The following is a 19,487-nucleotide window of genomic DNA, read 5'->3' as shown; positions in this document are numbered from 1 at the left end:
GTGATTATAAGCGAGCAGAACATAGTCAAGAAACTATGAATGTAGGTCCATTATAATTTCTACATTGTTTCGATTTGGTTGTAGTAATTTTGAAGTATACTGAGTTTGTCTCCTCCGCAAACAAATTATATATTTCTAATAATAAATACTGGATAAAAAAAACATGAGCTGGCGCACACCCTGAATAATAGTTTGTGTGGAGATGCTGACTAACGGCGAATTAACTATCAAAATAAAGTCGCACACTCCACATATAATCTCCCAGCTATTTAATAAGTATTTACCAACGTTTCGGCATCGCTGTGCCTTCCTCCGAGTAATGTCATGAATACTTGAACCAGGTTATGTAGACACACAGTGCAAATAGTGTAACCAATGACAGTAGTGAGGGGTGTGTCATAATGATTAAGTTAATTAAAATGAATTAGTGAAACTGTTAAAAAATAGTATATGGCATATGAAATATATTACGCTATTGTTATCATATAAAAACATAATGGAATATTGTACATCATATTAGCATCAACATACATTCTTGTTTCATTCAATTTCACATAATCATTTCTTATTTCATTTTTGTTACATGTAATCTTTTGGTTCAACCTTAATATATAATGAGCATCATCAACAGGGGGAACATATTAGGTCTACGCTAATAAGCTGTAAAAATAATTTTTCAATTGATCTCATTGATAAAGGGCTTAGGAAGGATACCAGAGGGCACTCTGCTGGCCACTTTTGATGTGGAGAGCATGTACACTAACATCCCACACACTGGAGGTTTGCAGGCGCTACAACACTTCCTTCAGCAGAGAGACTCTACCCTTGCTCCATCCAATGATTGCATCTTACAACTTACTGAACTAATATTATCCCATAGCTACTTAGTCTTTGAGTTAGACTTTTTCCTTCAAATTCGGGGTGTAGCCGTGGGCTCCCCTTTTCCCCCCCAACTATGCAAACCTGTATGTGGGACAATTTGAAGAAGCATTCCTTTTTAAACAGAGACACACCCCTTACTTTCTAAAATCCTCCTATGGAAGAGATACATAGAGGATGTCTTTGTGCTCTGAGAAGGAAGTCAGCAGGAACTAAATGAATTCCAAACTCTACTAAACGAGAGCTCTGAATACCTCAAATTCACCATGCAGACTGATGAGAGATAAATAAACTACCTGGACTTATGGATTATCAAAGAGGAATGGCGCATTACACACAGACTTATACACAAAGCCCACAGATCGCAATACCTTGCTATGTGCGGATAGTATGCATTCCTTTAAGAATGGTCGACCATATAGCCGGTTATGCAGTTACCAGTCAGATTTTGACAACAATGCGAAAAAAATGACAGAAATTCAAAATGAGAGGCTACAAGGACAAAAGTCTTGATGCTGCCATGATGAAAATATCTCAAAAACCAAGAGGAATTACTAAAAACTCAACCAAAGAAGAAAAACAACGCAATCGTCTTTTGCATTAAGTACACCAAGGGTTCGGAGAAAATGAAAGCAATCCTGAAAAAGCACTGGCAAATTCTGCAATCGGACCAAAAAATGGCACACCCCTTCAAGGAACCCCCACTGGTGGTCTATAAACGTGGTCGCAATATTGGAGATAGTTTGGTGAGAACTGACATGCCCGTGAATATTTAAATTATATATCCAATATAGACAAGTAAAATACAATAATTAGTGTGTTATTAGTTTAAGCACACTGTTTGTCTATTGTTATGACTTAAATATCAGATCAAATTTTATGACCAATTTATGCAGAAATCCAGGTAATTCCAAAGGGTTCACATACTTTTTCTTGCCACTGTAGCATGCTTCTGTCTATTTGAGCTGGTCAGTATGTCTAGGTAATCCTGTCTAACGCTGCTTTTTTATTGTATTGTGTATTAAAACTTAAGTGTTGCTCTCCACTTTCTGGAGGACTGAGTTTTGAAATCAGTAGAATTCGAGTATGATAGCTAAGGAGATGGAGAAAACACCTGTCTCCGGATTACATCTTCAAACTGAGGGTAACCATGGCATCCGACAGGAGACGTGTCCAACCATGAATGATGTATACGGGTAAAATAGTCTAGCTACCTATATTTTCAGATATTACACGTTTCTAATTTTGACAGAAAGAGCCATTTGCTTGGCTAGCTATAGCCTAATGTTAGCTAGCTAACATTGAACCTGGTTGGTTAACTACCTCCAGATTCATGCAGGGTAGTAATGTCATGAGTTGTGATTATGGCTTGCTAGCTAACATTACGTGTATGACCTTATTATTCGTATCTCAGAGCCATTTGCTTAGCTAGCTATAGCCTAATGTTAGCTAGATAACATTGAACCTGGTTGGTTAGCTACATGCAGTGTAGTAACATCATGAGTTGTGATTATGCTTCATTGTCTTCCTAGCTAGCTAACAGTAGCTGGCTGGCTCGCTAGCTAACATTACATAAATGACCTTATTAAACATATCTCAGAGCCATTTGCTTAGCTAGCTATAGCCTAATGTTAGTTAGCTAACATTGCACCTGGTTGTTTAGCTACCCGCATATTCATGCAGGGTAGTAACGTCATGAGTTGGGATTATGCTTCATTGTTTAGCTAGCTAGCTAGCTAGCTACATGTCTTAACAAAAGACACCACTATGCAAGTAACCATTTTGGGTGCGTTCGTAAATTCAGTCTGGCCATCTACTCCAATTTCAGATGACTCTCGTCTGAGTGTGCAAGAGAGCGCAGAACAACTGAATTTACGAACGCCCAACACCCGTTGAATATGGCAAGTGTCAGTAAATGTTCAATTGTTGCCAGCAGCACAGTTCTACTAACCAACGCTCTGGATAACATGAAAACAGCCTAACCAGCTCTGCTAGGGTGAGTAAAATGATCCGAGTGGGGAGTTAGCTAGCAAGCAAGCCAGTGTTAGCCAGTTAAGTTGGGTGCTTGACTGCCATTGTGAGGTCAGAACATTCGGATCAACCCTACTCATCGGCCAGAGCGTCCAGTGAATTTACGAACGGACAATCTGACAGCACAGTTGCAGCCACCAACGCTCTGGATAACATAAAAGCCTAACCAGCTCTGCTAGGACGAGTAATGTTCAGTGAGCTGTTCTCTCTCACTTAGATGTCTGGAAGTAGCTAGCAAGTTAGCTTGGGTGCTTGACTGCTGTTAGTACATTCGGATCAACCCTTAAAGGGATGAGTGGGGTTAAAGCTTAAGATGGTGTGAACGATGCAGAATGGGTGTAGACAAAGGACTCCAGTAGTAGTACCAAAATATTCAAAGGCCATTTTCTTAAAGTCTACCAACTTTCAAAGCAAAGTTACTTTCCCATTGTTCAACTGTAGTGTATGATATACCATTTTGTAGCTCTGAGTCTACTTTTATCCATTGTAAAAAAATAAATAAAAATGTAATTGCTACATAAGACCGATTTCAGTGACCGACCGGCTCTATTCGGTCTAATGTAGCAAAATTTGAAATGCCGTTTTTTAAATTGGATAAAAGTAGAGATTCAGAGCTAGAAAATGGTATATCATACACTAGAGTTGAGGAACAATGGGAAAGTAATTCTTCTTTGAAAGTTAATAAACCATCACTGGTAAAAGGTGAGCCCATTGAAATAGTGGAGGAGTACAAATACCTTGGGATAGACATTGACAACAAGCTGTCCTGGGATCAGTGTACTGACGCTATTTTTAAGAAAGGCCAACAGAGACTGTATTTCCTTAAAAGAAACTGCACTTTTTTAACATTGATCTAACCGTCATGGTTCTCTTTCATAAATCAGAGCAATCTGTCCTACTGCTTGACCTGCTGGTTTGGGAATATCAAGTTTGCACAGAAATATTGGTTGGGAAAGATAGTCAGGACTTGTGGAAAAATCATGGGGCAGCAACAGCAAGAACGGTCAACTCTCTACCTGGGCAGAGCCAATAAAATAGAGGTTGACTCTTCCCATCCACTCCACCCTGAATTCCATCTCCTTCCCTCTGGATGCAGGTACAGACTACCTAAGGTAAAAAAAAATAGGGCCAAGTTCTCTGTTATTCCGAATGCAATTCTGCAACTTAACAAATGTTGGATTAATTGCACTTAGCACTTGCACTATGAAATTGCACTTACCCTGCCTATTTGTTTGTAAATATCCTTTGCTATTTATTTTATATTTTTACATGTTATATGTTTTATGACTGCTGCAAGATGAATTGCCTCTTTGAGGACATTAAAGTTTTCTGAATCTGAAAACCTTGAATGGCCCCACAAACCGGGGGCTCAGCTTCTTGCAGGGCAGGCGGGGTGGGAGGTTCCTGGTAGAGAGCCAGACATGATCCCCAGGGTGGTACACGGGGGTCGCACAGCAGTGGCGGTCTGCCTGCTCCTTTTGATGGTGGATGGCACACTGGAGTCGCACGTGAGCGTCACTCCACACTTCTTCTGCATGCCTGAACCACACGGTCTGGCCCGGGGTCCACGGAGCCAGGATTGGCTGAAGACCCTCTTCCAGTGTGTTCTGGGTTAACCCAGTAGAGGAGTGACGTAGCGAGTTCTGGGCATACTCCCCCGCCCATGGAAAGAATCGAGCCCACGCTCCCTACCGGTACTGACAATGACTCCTCAGGAACCTCCCCAGCTCCTGGTTCCTCCTCTCCACCTGCCTGTTGGACTGAGGCTATACCCGGAAGTGAGGCTAACTGTGACACCGAGCTTCTCCATAAAGGCTCTTCAGACCCGTGATGTGAATTGGGGGCCACGGTCGGAGACGATGTCCTCCGGAAGGCCATAATGCTGGAATAGTGCCCCAGCGACCTGGAGAGCAGTAGGGAGACCAGAAAGAGGGATTAAACGACAGGATTTTGAAAATCTATCCACAACCACCAAAATGATGGTGAAACTGTCAGAGAGGAGATCAGTACCAAAGTCAATGGATAGATGGGACCAGGGACGCTGAGGCACAGGAAGGGGAAGGAGTTTCCCTGCTGGAGCGTTCCGGGGTTATTTAGTTTGGGCACATACGGAACAGGACTTGACGTAGTGAGTGACGTCCTGCGCCAAGGTGGACTACCAGTACCTCTAAGAGATGGATTGGTTAGTGCGAGAAATAGCTGGATGTCCAGCGACGACCGCTGTGTGTGCCCAGGTAAGCAGCCGATCCCTTATCCCCGTGGGAACGTAGATGCTTTCGGGAAGACAGTTAGTGGGTGTGGGCTCCATCTCCAGAGCCTGGTGAATGTCCACATCTACGTCCCAGACCATAGGAGCTACAACTCGGGAGGATGGGATTATAGGTGTATTCTGGACAGGACCCTCTCTCGAATCATAGAGACGGTACAGGGCCTTCATGTTTTTTAAAAACCTGGGCGATAGGTCAGTGTGAAGTCGAAACTTGTGAAGGAAAGGGCCCACCTTGCTTGGTGCAGATTCAGCCTCCTCGCTGTCCGTATGTACTCCAGTTTCCGATGGTTGGTGAGGATGACAAATGGTTCCTTGGCGCCCTCCAGCCAGTGTCTTCACTCCTCTAATGACAACTTCACCACCAGGAGCTCTCGATGACCGACGTCGTAATTCCTCTCTGCAAGGGAAAGTTTCTTTGAGTAATATGCACACGGATACAATTACCGTAGATTACACTGTCGTTTAGACAGAACTGTCTAAAGGAGATCAGTACCACCTCTGGAGCATTCACCTCCACCACAAAGGATATCGTGGGATCTGGGTGTTTGAGCAAAGGGGTGGAGGTGAAACGTCCCTTGAGTAGATGGAAGGCCTTGTCGGCTGTTGGGCTCCACACCAACCTACGGGGACCACCCTTGAGGAGAGAGGTGAGAGGGGCGGCGACGGAGCTGAAGTTCCTGATGAAATGGCAGTAGAAGTTGGCAAACCCCAAAAACCATTGTAACCCCTTTATGGTGGTTGGGACTGGCCATGACCTGACCGCATCTACCTTCTTGCCGTCCATCGTCACTTCCTGTGGGCTGATTCGGTAGCTTAAGAAGGAGACAGCCTTCTGATGAAATTGGCTATTTTCAGCCTTGATGAACAGGTGGTTAGACAGGAGGCGTTCCAGGACTGCTCAAACGTGAGTGATGTGATCATCCAGGGTAGCCGAGTAGACCAGGATGTCATTGATATAGATGACCACCTGGTGTCCGAGCATGTCCCTGAACACCTCATTAATGAATGCCTGGAACACTGATTGAGCATTGGCTATGCCAAATGGCATCACCAAGTACTCGTAGTGGCCAGACATCATGCTAAATGCAGTTTTCCACTCATCCCCCTCCCGGATGCGGATGATATTGTATGCACTCCACAGGTCCAGTTTGCTAAAGAACCGGGCCCGTCGTAGCTGTTCGTGAGAGGGTAACGGTACTTCGTGGTGATTTCGTTGAGTCCTCTGTAATCAATACATGGACGTAACCCTCCATTCTTCTTGGCTACGAAGAAGAAACAAGTCGATGCAGGAGAAGTGGAAGTGCGGATGAAACCTTGTTGGAGCTTCTCTTCTCTAATCCTCCATGGCCTGGGTCTCAGCCACCAGCAGAGGGTAGATGCGTCTGCGCGGAAGCGCAAGACCCAGTAAGTCGATGGCACACTCCCAAGGGTGATGATGAGTAAGACAGGTGGCGTGGGTCTTGGAGAATACCTCTCGCAGTTCTTGGTATGCCTCCGGGATGTTGGGGTGAAGGGCAACCACGTGACTCTCAACCGATGGGATGGGATGGGGAAGCAGGTACTCTGGCATTCGGATGACCAGTCTGTAAATCTCATTCTCGACCATGAGGTGGTGGGGTTAGGCGTGGAAGCCAAGGGAGGCCGAGGATGATCTTGTGAACTGGTGCACTGGTGATGAAGAAAGGGATGCTCTCCTGATGAATGGACTCCACGGTCAGGGTTAGTGGTTGGGTGATGTGTGTGATGGTTCTGAATCCTAGTGGCCGACTATCGAGGGCTTGAACCGGGAAAGGAGAGCGGGTATGAGATGATGTTAAGAGAGGAGGCAAGGGTCTGGTCAATAAAGTTCCCTGCGGCACCGGAATCCAGTAACGCTGTAGACACAGTACATGAGGAACAGTCAACTAGTCTGATGGACATCAAAAAGTGTTCAGCAGAAAGTGATGAAGATGGAATACTCACTCCTGTCCCAGGAGGTGGAAGATCACGTGAACATCCCTTTGCTCTTGTAGATCCTGGATTAGACAGTGCCGTACATCACTGGAGCTGGTGCCCTCCTTGACCACAATACAGACAGAGCCCCAGCTGACTCCATCTGCGTTGCTCCACCGCGGGGAGGCGTGTGATCCATACCTCCATGGGTTCAGATCCAGAGTGTTCACTGAGGGAGGGAGAGACGCGATGAGAGTACCGACGCTCCCGAAATAGGTTATCCAGATGGATGGCCATCACAATGCGTGCATCCAAGGAGAGGTTGTCATCTTGACTGGCCAGTTCCGTCTGGACCTCGATCATCCCCCAGCCGTCCTCTGGGGGATGATCGAAGATGCATTTGAACAGAGCCATGAACCCCTCATATGAATCTAGCTCCTCCTCTCCTCTCTCCCAGACGGCCGTGGCCCATTCCAATTGGACCTCTCATGGTGGGAGCTCCCATCTGTTGCGTAAAGAAGAGGGAGCACTGAAGTAGGAAGCCACAGCATTTAGATGGGGTGCCGTCATATTTATCCGGGAGAGACAAACAGGCATTGCTGACCTGAGTGGGTTGCTGAATGGGCTGTTGTGCTGGTTCGACTGGGTGTAGAGTATCCTCCGCTAATAACGGAAACGCCACCCGGGTATGTTTGAGACATTGCACACTGCGAAGAACCTCTTCCATAGCCGTCCCCAGTTGTGCCAGCTGGTCATGGTGTTGACTTAGAAGGTATCCCTGCTCGTCGACCATCTGGGAGATATTCTGTTTTCCTGCTGCTTCCATTGTTGGAGTCAGTATTCTGTAACGGAGACGCTGAGAGTCGAGAAGCAGGTGCAACGTTTAATAAAACAACAAACATGGAATGAGACAACATAACAGTATCGTCTACACATAAGCACAGGAACAATACTGACTGGGGAAAGAACCTAAGGGAGTGCCAGATATAGGGGAGTTAATAAGTGAGGTAATGGATGACATGCAGGTGTGCATAATGATTGATTGCCAGGTGTGCGTAATGATGGATCCCAAGACCGGTGGTTAGTATACTGGTGACGTTGAACGCCGGAGGGGAGGAGCAGGAGTAGACGTAACACTCTTGGAGCGTTCAGAGCGCACAGTGAATGCTCTGACCAAGGAGTAGAGTTGATCCGAGCGTTCTGACCTAACAGCAGCAGTTACCCAAGCTAACTGGCTAAGGTTGGATAGCTTGCTAGCTACTTCCAGGCACAAATGAGAGAACAGCTCACTCTGACCATTTTCTGACAATTAGAAATGTATAATATCTCAAAATGTAGCTAGCTAGACTATCTTACCTGTATACATGGATGGACGCTTCTCCCTCTGTCACAGATGCCATGGTTGCCCGTAGTTTGAAGATGTAATCCGTAGACAGGCGTTTTATACAACAGCCTTCTGTGTGTTCTCTTTTCAACTCCGTCTGCATATTTGTAATCAAATGGCAGAATTTTCTCAATCTCCTAGCTATCATACTCGAATTCCACTGATTTAAAAACTTGGTCCTCCAGAAAGTGGAGAGCAACACTTATGCAGTTCTACTACGTGATATCTTTAAGAATATCAGTGCTAGAAAGGGTTACCTGGACATACTGACCAGCTCATGTTTTTGCTCATGGCTAGGGGTAATGTTTCTTTCTTTTTCCGTGGCTAAACCAACTAGGCTCGTAATTTAAGAATTGTATTTGTATTTACAGATGGCATACAAGTTTGTTAATACGGCACATGAAAGCTCACGTTCCAGAAGGCATTTCTGCCAAAAAAAGTTTAGTCACATATATAGATAGATATTTTTTGTTAAAACTCGCGGGGCCGTATGTTTGAAAACCCTGGTCTAAAGAATGGGTTGCTGGTTCTGTGTAAGACCACAATTAAACAATAGGGCAACTCTCCAAATTTGGAGAGTGCTAGGTTTGCTAAATGTGTTGGTGTAGCTAAGCAATCCAGACCAAGTACCAAGAAGTTAAATAAATGTTAAATATAGTTTATATAATGTAAAAAAAAATGTAAGGAAATGTTGAGGAACGTTACTTAAAGTTTTCACTTATTTAGAATGCCTCTACGGTCATCCTTGGTTTTTAGTCTCGCATTGACCTTGCCATAATCTTGGTGTGGATAACTGTTTCCTGTCTGATGTCTGATCCATGGCTGTCATCATTCTTAAATTACACTCACATATATAGTTCTGGCTCTGATCAGATGTTTATTTAATGTCTATTTAATTAATGACTCAATCAATAAAATCTAGGCAACCAAATGCATGGTCTTTGTCAGAAAGCACTCCAGTTCTCTGCTTCCATACTAATGTAAATATAAATACTCACCTTCAGGGCTTTCCTACGGCCAGGGAATCTAGTCTGGTGTATGTATCTTTTACTATGTCTCTCTCAATGGGGTTCAGACATAGGCTTTGCTGAGAGCTCTTTGTAATGTAATCTCCATTGGCAACCTCTGGTCGTAACTGAAGAGGGAATATTATTTTGTGTCACATACAGAATAATTTACTTTGAGCCTGTCTGGAGCGCCACTTTTGGGACTATTCCATTGGTTCCATTGTGCCAGACAAGCTCAATCGAGCTCAGTTTCTGTAAGAAAACAAATGCTATTTGAACCCAGGTCTGGGCTGGACTGTGAACAGGATCACAGATAATGACAGGCAAGCTCATCATCCAGACGTACAGTAAGGGATGTAAAGAAAATCAAAAAATGTTGATACAGATTTCACCCTGTAATTGAGTTGGACCAACTCCACCGCCAGTTTCTGTTTGATGTCATATAGTCACCATCCACCATTGCCAGAAGTCATCATTGGGGAGGGAGATAAATGAACCATATATATCTCTTATGAGTGGGAAGACCTTGCCTGGTCACAAATCCACAAGTGACACATTTATTGATGGATCAGGTTTGCTAATTGTTTCATTTAGATATTTATGAGCGGATACAGACACATGCACACGTGCATGCACAAGCATGCTCTCTCTTTCTCAATCTTTCTAGCTTCCAAAGTAAATGGCAGCGTTCGATTAAGCTGAACCGCGATGCTCTGGTCTATGGCCCATGATGTGAACGGGCAAAAGTGTTGAGGGAGGAGCGCCCTTTGCAAATGAATGCACCTGGTAAAAACTCCTCCCACCCGGGAAACCTGGGCCAAATGATCTAGTTCCCTATCTGATCTAGAATCAGATATGTGAGGGGGGAGTAAAGTATATTTTTCTTGCTCGTGGTTCCACATCCACCTTTTAATAAGCGGTTGTGAAAAGCATAATAAAAACCTTAAACTGATCTGCAAACTTAAGACTGCATGTGCTGAAGTCATGCAACGGGTGATCGAGATGGCATGTATTTCTGAATCTTACTTTGAGACAATACTCGGTGACATCGACCTGGGTAGCATTCAGTAGGGCACAGTGTTGTGGAGAGCGGAGATATAAATATTTACATAGAACAGACATGCCTCTCATATGTACAGTAAGAAATCATGGCAGCTTTATTCATGTTTTTTCTGTCTGCAATGTTCAGTAGAGCACAGCGTTGTGGAACTATCAGATAGAAATACGTTACATAAAACAGTCATGCCTCTCCGACATTGTTTAGGTAGGTTATCATGGCAGCTACTGTAAATTCATGGGGTTTCTATCTGAAATTGTCACACTGGTATAAAGGACTTGGAGACAGGCGCAGGAATACATCTGGGTTTTTAATACACCCAAAACAAACACATATACAAAACACTGGGATGTACCCAAACAAAAGAGCGAGGGTAAACCTTATAGAATGACACGGGACGAGACCCGTAATAGACAATGCACAAAACACGCAGCACAGGCTGAGACAACACATAGGTACTCACACGACCAACGGACATGGGAACAATAATCGACAGCCCAATGGGGAAACAAAGTGCACATTTATACAAACACAATCAGTGAGGAATTGGAAGCAGGTGTGTGTAACGACACAGTTCAGTACAGCCTAGAAGGCCGGTGATGTGACCTCCGGAACTGGTGAACAGAATGAGCAGCAGTACCCTGGGGATCTGTGACAGAAATGCTCAGTACGTTGCACTCTACTACTTTTCTGAGCGCAACCCAGATCCCTAAAGATGTTCCCAGATGCTGCGTGTGCGTGTATGTAATCCTGTCCAAAGACGTGCCATGACATTGATATTATGTGGAGTCATTGAAGGAATCGCATCAGTTCATCTAGATGGGGCGATATTGCTTTTCCAGAGCATCTGTGGACAGATACTGAACTGCCTGGATAGAGAAGCAGGGTCTTTGGAGCAGTATAGTCACAGTCTAAAATCAAAATAGCATCAACATCTCTCTTTCACGCACGCACACAAGCACAGACACACACATACACGGACACACGCACACACACACACACACTTATCCTCTCAATGATTTGAATCACAGCTGTATCACTAGGATAAGGGACTTATTTCATCTCGAGGGTTGTTCATTCTGATGTTTTTATGTGAATGAAAGATCACTTTGTAATTTAAGAGGGTGGTATTATGGAGGAAAAGTGCAGGTTGACAAAGGAAGAGATTTGAGAGCGTTTTTGTACAGAATATGCTGACTGTTGTTGTTTTAAGTGCTGTTGATATAATGTGTTGTGGTAGTTAACATTTTATTATGGCCCAATGAAGCTGCTGCCCTGTAATGTGTTGTGGTTAACCCTTTAGGTCCCAGTGGAGTTGGGCTGAGTGAGATGAAGAGGAGACTCCTGCTCTCTGACCCTGACCACTACGGCGTCACTGTTCCACGTGAGTTAAAACACCTAAAAGTCTGAGCCTTTTGGATTTGGGGGGAGGGGTTATACTAAGCTAACACATGGAATTATTTTAAGATGATCATACCGTACATCATTTTTGCTATTTGATTTAGCATTTTTGGACCTCTGTAGGCATAAAGAAATATCATTTTTTATTTTATTTTATTGAACTTTATTGCTGTTAGCCCATAGAAACACATTGAATAACATTCATACATGGCAAAACAGATGGTCAAAAGGAAGTTTGTTTTGAAGTGTCTGTTCAACTCTATATCTGAGCGATATAAGAAAGAGCAGGAAATTACTATGTTTTTTTACCCATATTTAAGACCTTTTTCTGGAACTAAACTATTTCCATATACTGTACTTCCATTAACTGGTACTGGGCTACCTTCAGACAAGTCTTGTGAGTCATGTTGGCGTCCTAGAGCAAAACAGCCGACATGTACAGTAACAGTCAAAAGTTTGCACACACCTACTCATTCAAGGGTTTTTCTTTATTTTTACTATTTTCTACATTGTAGAATACTAGTGAAGACATCAAAACAATGAAATAACAGATGGAATCATGTAGTAACCAAAAAAGTGTTAAACAAATCAAAATATATTTTATATTTGAGATTCTTAAAAGTAGCCACCCTTTGCCTTGATGACAGCTTTGCACACTTTTGGCATTCCCTCAACCAGCTACACCAGGTAGTTACCTGGAATGTATTTCAATTAACAGGTGTGCCTTGTTAAAAGTTCATTAGTGGAATTTATTTCCTTCTTAATGCGTTTGAGCCAATCAGTTGTGTTGTGACAAGGTAGGTGTGGTATACAGAAGATAGCCCTATTTGGTAAAAGACCAAGTGCATATTATGGCAAGAACATCTCAAATCAGCAAAGAGAAACGACAGTCCATCATCACTTTTAGACATGAAGGTCAGTCAATCTGGTTCTTCAAGTGCAGTCGCAAAAACCATCAAGCACTATGAGGAAACTGTCTCTCATGAGGACCGACACAGGAAAGGAAGACCCAGTTACCTCTGCTGCAGAGGATAAGTTCATTAGAATGAACTGCAACTCAGATTGCAGCCCAAATAAATGTTTCACCGAGTTCAAGTAACAGACACATGTCAACATCAACTGTTCAGAGGAAACTGCATGAATCAGGCCTTCATGGTTGAATTTCTGCAAACAAACTACTACTAAAGGACACCAATAATAAGAGACTTGCTTGGGCCAAGAAACACGAGCAATGGACATTAGACCGGTGGATATCTGTCCTTTGGTGAGACGCAGAGTAGGTGAACGGATGATATCCGCATGTGTAGTTCCCACCGTGAAGCATGGAGGACGAGGTGTGACGGTGTGGGGGTGCTATGCTGGTGACACTGTCAGTGATTTATTTAGAATTCCAGGCACATTTAACCAGCATGGCTACCACAGCATTCTGTAGCGATACACCATCCTATCTGGTTTGTGCTTAGTCCCACTATCATTTGTTTTTCAACAGGACAATGACCCAAAACACACCTCCAGGCTGTGTATGGGCTATTTGACCAACAAGACTGTTGGAAAAGCATTGCAGGTGAAGCTGGTTGAGAGATTGCCAGGAGTGTGCAAAGCTGTCCTGAAACAAAGGGTGGCTACTTTGAAGAATCTGCAATCTAAAATGCACTTTTTTGCTTAGTACATGATTCCATGTGTAATTTCATAGTTTTGATGTCTTCACTATTATTCTACAATGTAGAAAATAGTAAAAAATAAAGAAAAACCCTTGAATTAATAGGTTAGTGCAAACTTTAGACTGGTACTGTACGTGCTCGTGAGAGTCTCACGTTTCGCTGGTGGGGTCATATTACTTTGTAGCCCAAACTTTTTGTACGCTACAGACAGAAGTTGGTAGACCGCCGCTACCGACTTCAGATGAGTCCCATGATGCTTGTGGGGGTCGTAGAGCAAAACAGAGAACACCACCGTGTTCGCGAGAGTCCCATAAAGGGATCATATTAGTTTGTAGCCCAAACGGTTCGGACGCTACAGGTGTTTTTGTGAAAAGACAGATTCTCGGGATGTCTCCTGGTCTGCCATTTTCCACTGCAGGCGCGGACATCAACTCTAGGGGGGGATTTATTAAACCACATTAGGGCCCAGAAGTTTTCCTGACCTTTTGATCTGTAACAACTCTGGATCCTAAACCATGTTTCACTCCTACTGCTCCTAAGGCCAGGATCGATGGGCCAGGGTTGTTTTTGCTCTCCTCATGGTCACGGTGAATTGGGGGTATGGCGAGCTGATTCTAGAACTGTAATTAGGCTATTTTAAATTCACCTCTATTTCTTCCCCACAGTGATGCTTTTTCCCACAACATTACTCCACAATGTAAGTTACAAAGTACTCCCTTTTTAGACACCACCAGAGAGAAGAGGAAGCAGGAGAAAGATGGGGTCGAGTACCACTTTGTCTCAAGGCAGACGTTTGAAATGGACATCGTCAACCACAAGTACGTATTTCTTGATGGGAGAGAAAGTAGCCAGTGACCTTTACTGATTATGCTGTGCAATGGGCAGTGATCACCATATGGTTCAAGGCAGTTACTACATTAATACTTTGTTACTTTTTACCCTTTTTTTTCTCCCCAATCTCGTGATATCCAATTGGTAGTTAGTCTTGTCTCATCGCTGAAACTCTCATAGGGACATGGGAGAGGCAAAGGTCGTGAGCGATACGTCCTCTGAAAACACGACTCCGCCAAGCCGCGCTGCTTCTTGACACACTGCTCGCTTAACCCGGAAGCCAGCCGCACCAATGTGTCGGAGGAAACACCGTACAGCTGTGAATGTGCCCGGCCGCCACAAGGAGTCGCTAGAGCGTGCTGGGACAAGGACATCCCCGCTGGCCAAACCCTCCCCTAACCCGGACAACGCTGGGCCCAGGATTGAACCCGGATCTGTAGTGACGCCTCTAGCACTGTGATGCAGTGCCTGAGACCGATGCGCCAACTCGGGAGGCTCCAGTTATACCCTTTTCAGTAAGGTGTTAACCAACGATGCAAATTTGCATGTTGAGTGCAGTGCTACCACACAAGCATTTCATTTGTTGGCATTCCATTTCACTAGAGCCTTGGATAAGACACATCCAGGCATCTAGTCATTGAACAATAAAACAAGCAGGTAGTTTCCATGTAATATGCAACAAGGGAGATCAGCTGAAACGCAAACATTCTAAGATATTTGGAACAGGCAGGGCTCTGCAAAATGCTATATCTTAAGCGAAAAACCAGAAGCAGGTTGGCGGCGCAAGCAGAGTGAGGTGGATGGAAAGGATGGGACAGGCAGAGTAGTTGACTGTATGGTAGCAGGATAGTCTAAATCTCCAATCATCTTTGCTGGTAGCGATGTTGTGTTTCCTCAAGTGGATAAATTGTTCTACTTTAGCATGTATGGTAAAGCCTCAACCCTTACTTACCTTCATCATTTGTATAGCGATTAAAATGCAAAAATAGAGACACGTTCTAATTGAGGGATGCGTCAACGCGGACATCCCGCCCACTTCGTTTCGGTTAGGTCATTATAATTCAAAACAACGGATTCTAAAATAAATCACACACATGCCTTGCATGCTCGCCTTTGGTGAGTTTAGGCCATTGCTCAAAGAGAACTAGTGAGCCTGATATTCCAATGTTTTCATGGCATTTACTATCTCTAATGCTGAACCAGGACAGGAGAGGAAGAAAGGAGTAAGACGTGGCATTCCAGTAATTCCCTGGGATGGATTGCCTTTTTCTCAACCTTCTTTTATGTGTCTTAATGCGAAGACATCAATGTAGGCAAGTATAAGGGTTGATAGTTCATTACAACCAGAACTGGTAGCAAGCGACAGGGAACGAGATCATTTGGGATTTTTTCTTAATCAGGAATGACATGTTATTAAAGAAAATTCCAATAGTTAAAGGGATAGTTCAGTTCAGGGATAGTTCAATTCCCCATGTAAGTCTCCATTTAGCATGGACATTTGAAGTCAGAAGTTTACATACACTTAGGTTGGAGTCATTAAAACTAGTTTTTCAACCACTCCACAAATTTCTTGTTAACAAACTATGGTTTTGGCAAGTCTGTTAGGACATCTACTTTGTGCATGACACAAGTCATTTTTCCAACAATTGTTTACAGACAGATTATTTCACTTATTATTCACTGTATCACAATTCCAGTGGGTCAGAAGTTTACATACACGAAGTTGACTTTGTCTTTAAACAGCTTGGAAAATTCCAGAAAATTATGTCAATGCTTTAGAAGCTTCTGATAGGCTATTGAGTCATTTTAGTCAATTGGAGGTGTATCTGGGGATATATTTCAAGGCCTACCTTCAAACTCAGGGCCTCTTTGCTTGACATCATGGTAAAATCAAAGAAATCAGCCAAGACCGCATATATTTATTTTTAGACCTTCGCAAGTCTGGTTCATCCTTAGGAGCAATTTCCAAATGCCTGAAGGTACCACGTTCATCTGTACAAACAATAGTACGCAAGTATAAACACCGTTGGACCATGCAGCCGCCAAACCGCTCAGGAAGGACACCCGTTCTGTCTCCTAGAGATGAACGTACTTTGGTGCGAAAAGTGCAAATCAATCCCAGAACAACAGCAAAGGACCTTGTGAAGATGCTGGAGGAAACGGGTACAAAAGTATCTATATCCACAGTTAAACGAGTCCTATATCGACATAACCTGAAAGGCCGCTCAGCAAGGAAGAAGCCACTGCTCCAAAACCGCCATATAAAAGCCAGATTACAATTTGTAACTGCACATGGGGACAAAGATCATACTTTTTGGAGAAGTAACCTCTGGTCTGAGGAAACAAAAATATAACTGTTTGGCCATAATGACCATCGTTATGTTTGGAGGAAAAAATGGGAGACTTGCAAGCCGAAGAACACCATCCCAACTGTGAAGCACGGGGTGGCAGCATCATGTTGTGGGGGTGCTTTGCTGCAGGAGGGACTGGTGCACTTCACAAAATAGATGGCATCATGAGGTAGGAAAATTATGTGGATATATTGAAGCAACAGAATGAGTCAAAATTCACCCAACTTATTGTGGGAAGCTTGTGGAAGGCTACCCAAAACGTTTGACCCAAGTTAAACAATTTCAAGGCAATGCTACCAAATACTAATTGAGTGTATATAAACGTCTGACCCACTGGGGATGTGATGAAAGAAATAAAAGCTGAAATAAATCATTCTCTCTATTATTATTCTGACATTTCACATTATTAAAATAAAGTGGTGATCCTAACTGACCTAAGACAGGGAATTTTATTAAATGTATTTGGCTAAGGTGTATTTAAACTTCCGACTTCAACTGTATGAAGTATTCCATTAAGTTCATATTTGTTTGGCTCAAGTTTAACTAGTGTTTCTGTACGGTTTTGTGTCTCAGGTTTTTAGAGTATGGGGATCACAGAGGGAACTACTACGGGACCAGTCTGGAGTCGGTGCACAAGGTCATAAGGGAGGACAAGGTGTGCCTACTGGATGTGCAGCCTCATGTGAGTGACAGGCCAGCAGGCCAATCACAATCCCAGACCAGTAAATGACAGGTCAAGAAGCCAATGATTTGATTGATTTAGATTTATTGGTCTTTTTATGATCACATCATGACAATGGTGACATGGGGCCTAATTTATGTGCTTCTTAACTCTAATTGAATTCAAATCTCTCTTTGTCTCTATCTCTATCCCTCTGCCTGGCTCTTTCTCCCTCTTTTCAATACCACAGACTGTACAGCGCTTACACACAACCGAGTTCAAACCATGTGTTGTTTTTGTGAAGCCACCATCGATTCAGGAGCTACGTTTTAGCCGAAGGAAAGCTACATTCATTTCCACCCAAGATATGACGAAACTGACAAAGACATTTTCGGTAATGTCAAGGCTGGGTGAAACTGTTTTTGGTAACAGTTTAGAATAACTTTCAGTAACAAACCATTTATAAGACATTTATAAATAGTTTACATCATTTATTAATCATTACTCCTACATTTGTAAATGTACGGGTTTCTCTTTACTTTGAAAGCTAGTTATTCACACATGTATTAATAATTCCTAAGATCATTCATAAGATGTTTAATATAGATCCTTATAAATCATTTCCCTAATCGTTAGTCGTTGTAAATAACTAGCTTACTAACATTTACGATGATTAATAAATGGTGCTCAAATTGTTTAAATGCATAATAAATGTTTTACCCAGTTTTTTTATGTTATTTTTTGATTACATATGTTTGAATGGAAACCCTTCTTTATGTTTTTGCTGCAATGCAGTTTTCCTACACGTCATCATTGAGGTGGAGGGGAATACAGAAAAAATGTATCTATTCTCACTTGTCGTATACACACACATGATCAAACATGTTTGTGTCCCAGGTCTTGTAACATGGCAGCATCAGGTGGTGTGAGGTTACACACAACTTAGTTTAAACATAGTTGACCCTCTGACTTTATAAGAGTAGCCAGTGGCCAAAAGGTCACAAATAAAATGGCTGCGGGGTGGGCTGCATATACAGTTGTGTCCAAAATGATTGGAATCCTTGATAAAAATTAGCAAAAAAGACTGTACATTGTAGGACATTTTAGCCAAAAAAAACTGTTTGCCTCTGCCAGGACGCTGACATTTGGCCGCAAGACAATAACCCCAAGGACACAAAATCAACATTTTGCATTGACCATCCCAGTCTCCTGACTTGAACCCCATTAAATACCTGTGGTTTGAATTGAAAAAGACAGTCCATAAGCACAGACGAAGGATATCAAGGATCTGGAATGATTCTGTATGGAGGAATGGTCTAAGGTCCCTCCCAATGTGTTCTCCAATAGCATTAAACAGTTTAGAAAAAGGCTATTTTGTTATCCTCGCAAGGGGAGGGTGCTGGATTACTGAAAACAAGGGTGTATAATTAATTTACAACTTAGAAGATGTAATTTCCAAATTTGGTTTTTCATCAGCAGTCACTCAATTATCCCATGTCAGCTCATTTTCTTTTGATTTGTAAGTTAGTCTAGCGGCCAGCTATCTAAACTTGTAGTAAGCATGGTTGAATTATCGACTGAGGTAGGGCCCATTTGATCATAAGTTATCATATTAAAAACTGCAAACATTTGTCTCAACCCTATGGCAAAATGTGTTGAATTGCAGGAAATTAACTGTAACACTGCTAATTTTTCTCTCTGCCCCAAGGCAAAATGAGTAGAATTGCATGAAATGTGGGTACACAGACTGTGGCCCCTCATATGATGAGTTATGTTTTGTGTGGCCCCCACCCCCGTCAAAGTTGCCCATCCCTGCCTTATGTGATGCTGGTCTTTATTGGCCACGTGATGTGATGTTTTCAACATAATCCCCTTTGCAGCTAAAGGCAGGGTCACCTGACAATGACCTGACAGTGATAAAGGTCATGTTTTTGGATGGAAATACCCGTACTACCATCCTTCCAAAGCATGACCTACAATTGGCCTACAGGTGAGAATTCAGCTGTAGAATTTATGAACTCAC

At 43.0% G+C, this 19,487-nt stretch overlaps 1 protein-coding gene across 1 annotated transcript in view; it reads left to right on the top strand.

Annotated features, from left to right (window-relative positions):
• LOC129813525 (MAGUK p55 subfamily member 7-like) overlaps positions 1 to 19,487 on the top strand; it is a 47,274-nt gene that overhangs the window by 26,240 nt on the left and 1,547 nt on the right. The window contains exons 13-16 of the mRNA XM_055865814.1: positions 11,863 to 11,943; positions 14,346 to 14,439; positions 17,377 to 17,485; positions 17,715 to 17,858. Of these exons, the coding sequence (XP_055721789.1) occupies positions 11,863 to 11,943; positions 14,346 to 14,439; positions 17,377 to 17,485; positions 17,715 to 17,858 (428 nt within the window). The remainder of the gene's footprint in view (positions 1 to 11,862; positions 11,944 to 14,345; positions 14,440 to 17,376; positions 17,486 to 17,714; positions 17,859 to 19,487) is intronic.

This window comes from Salvelinus fontinalis, chromosome 17 (assembly GCF_029448725.1).
Source record: "Salvelinus fontinalis isolate EN_2023a chromosome 17, ASM2944872v1, whole genome shotgun sequence".
NCBI classification, from domain to species: Eukaryota; Metazoa; Chordata; class Actinopteri; order Salmoniformes; family Salmonidae; genus Salvelinus; species Salvelinus fontinalis.
Note: the sequence above shows the minus strand (reverse complement) of the source record. Positions and strands in the feature narration are given on the sequence as shown.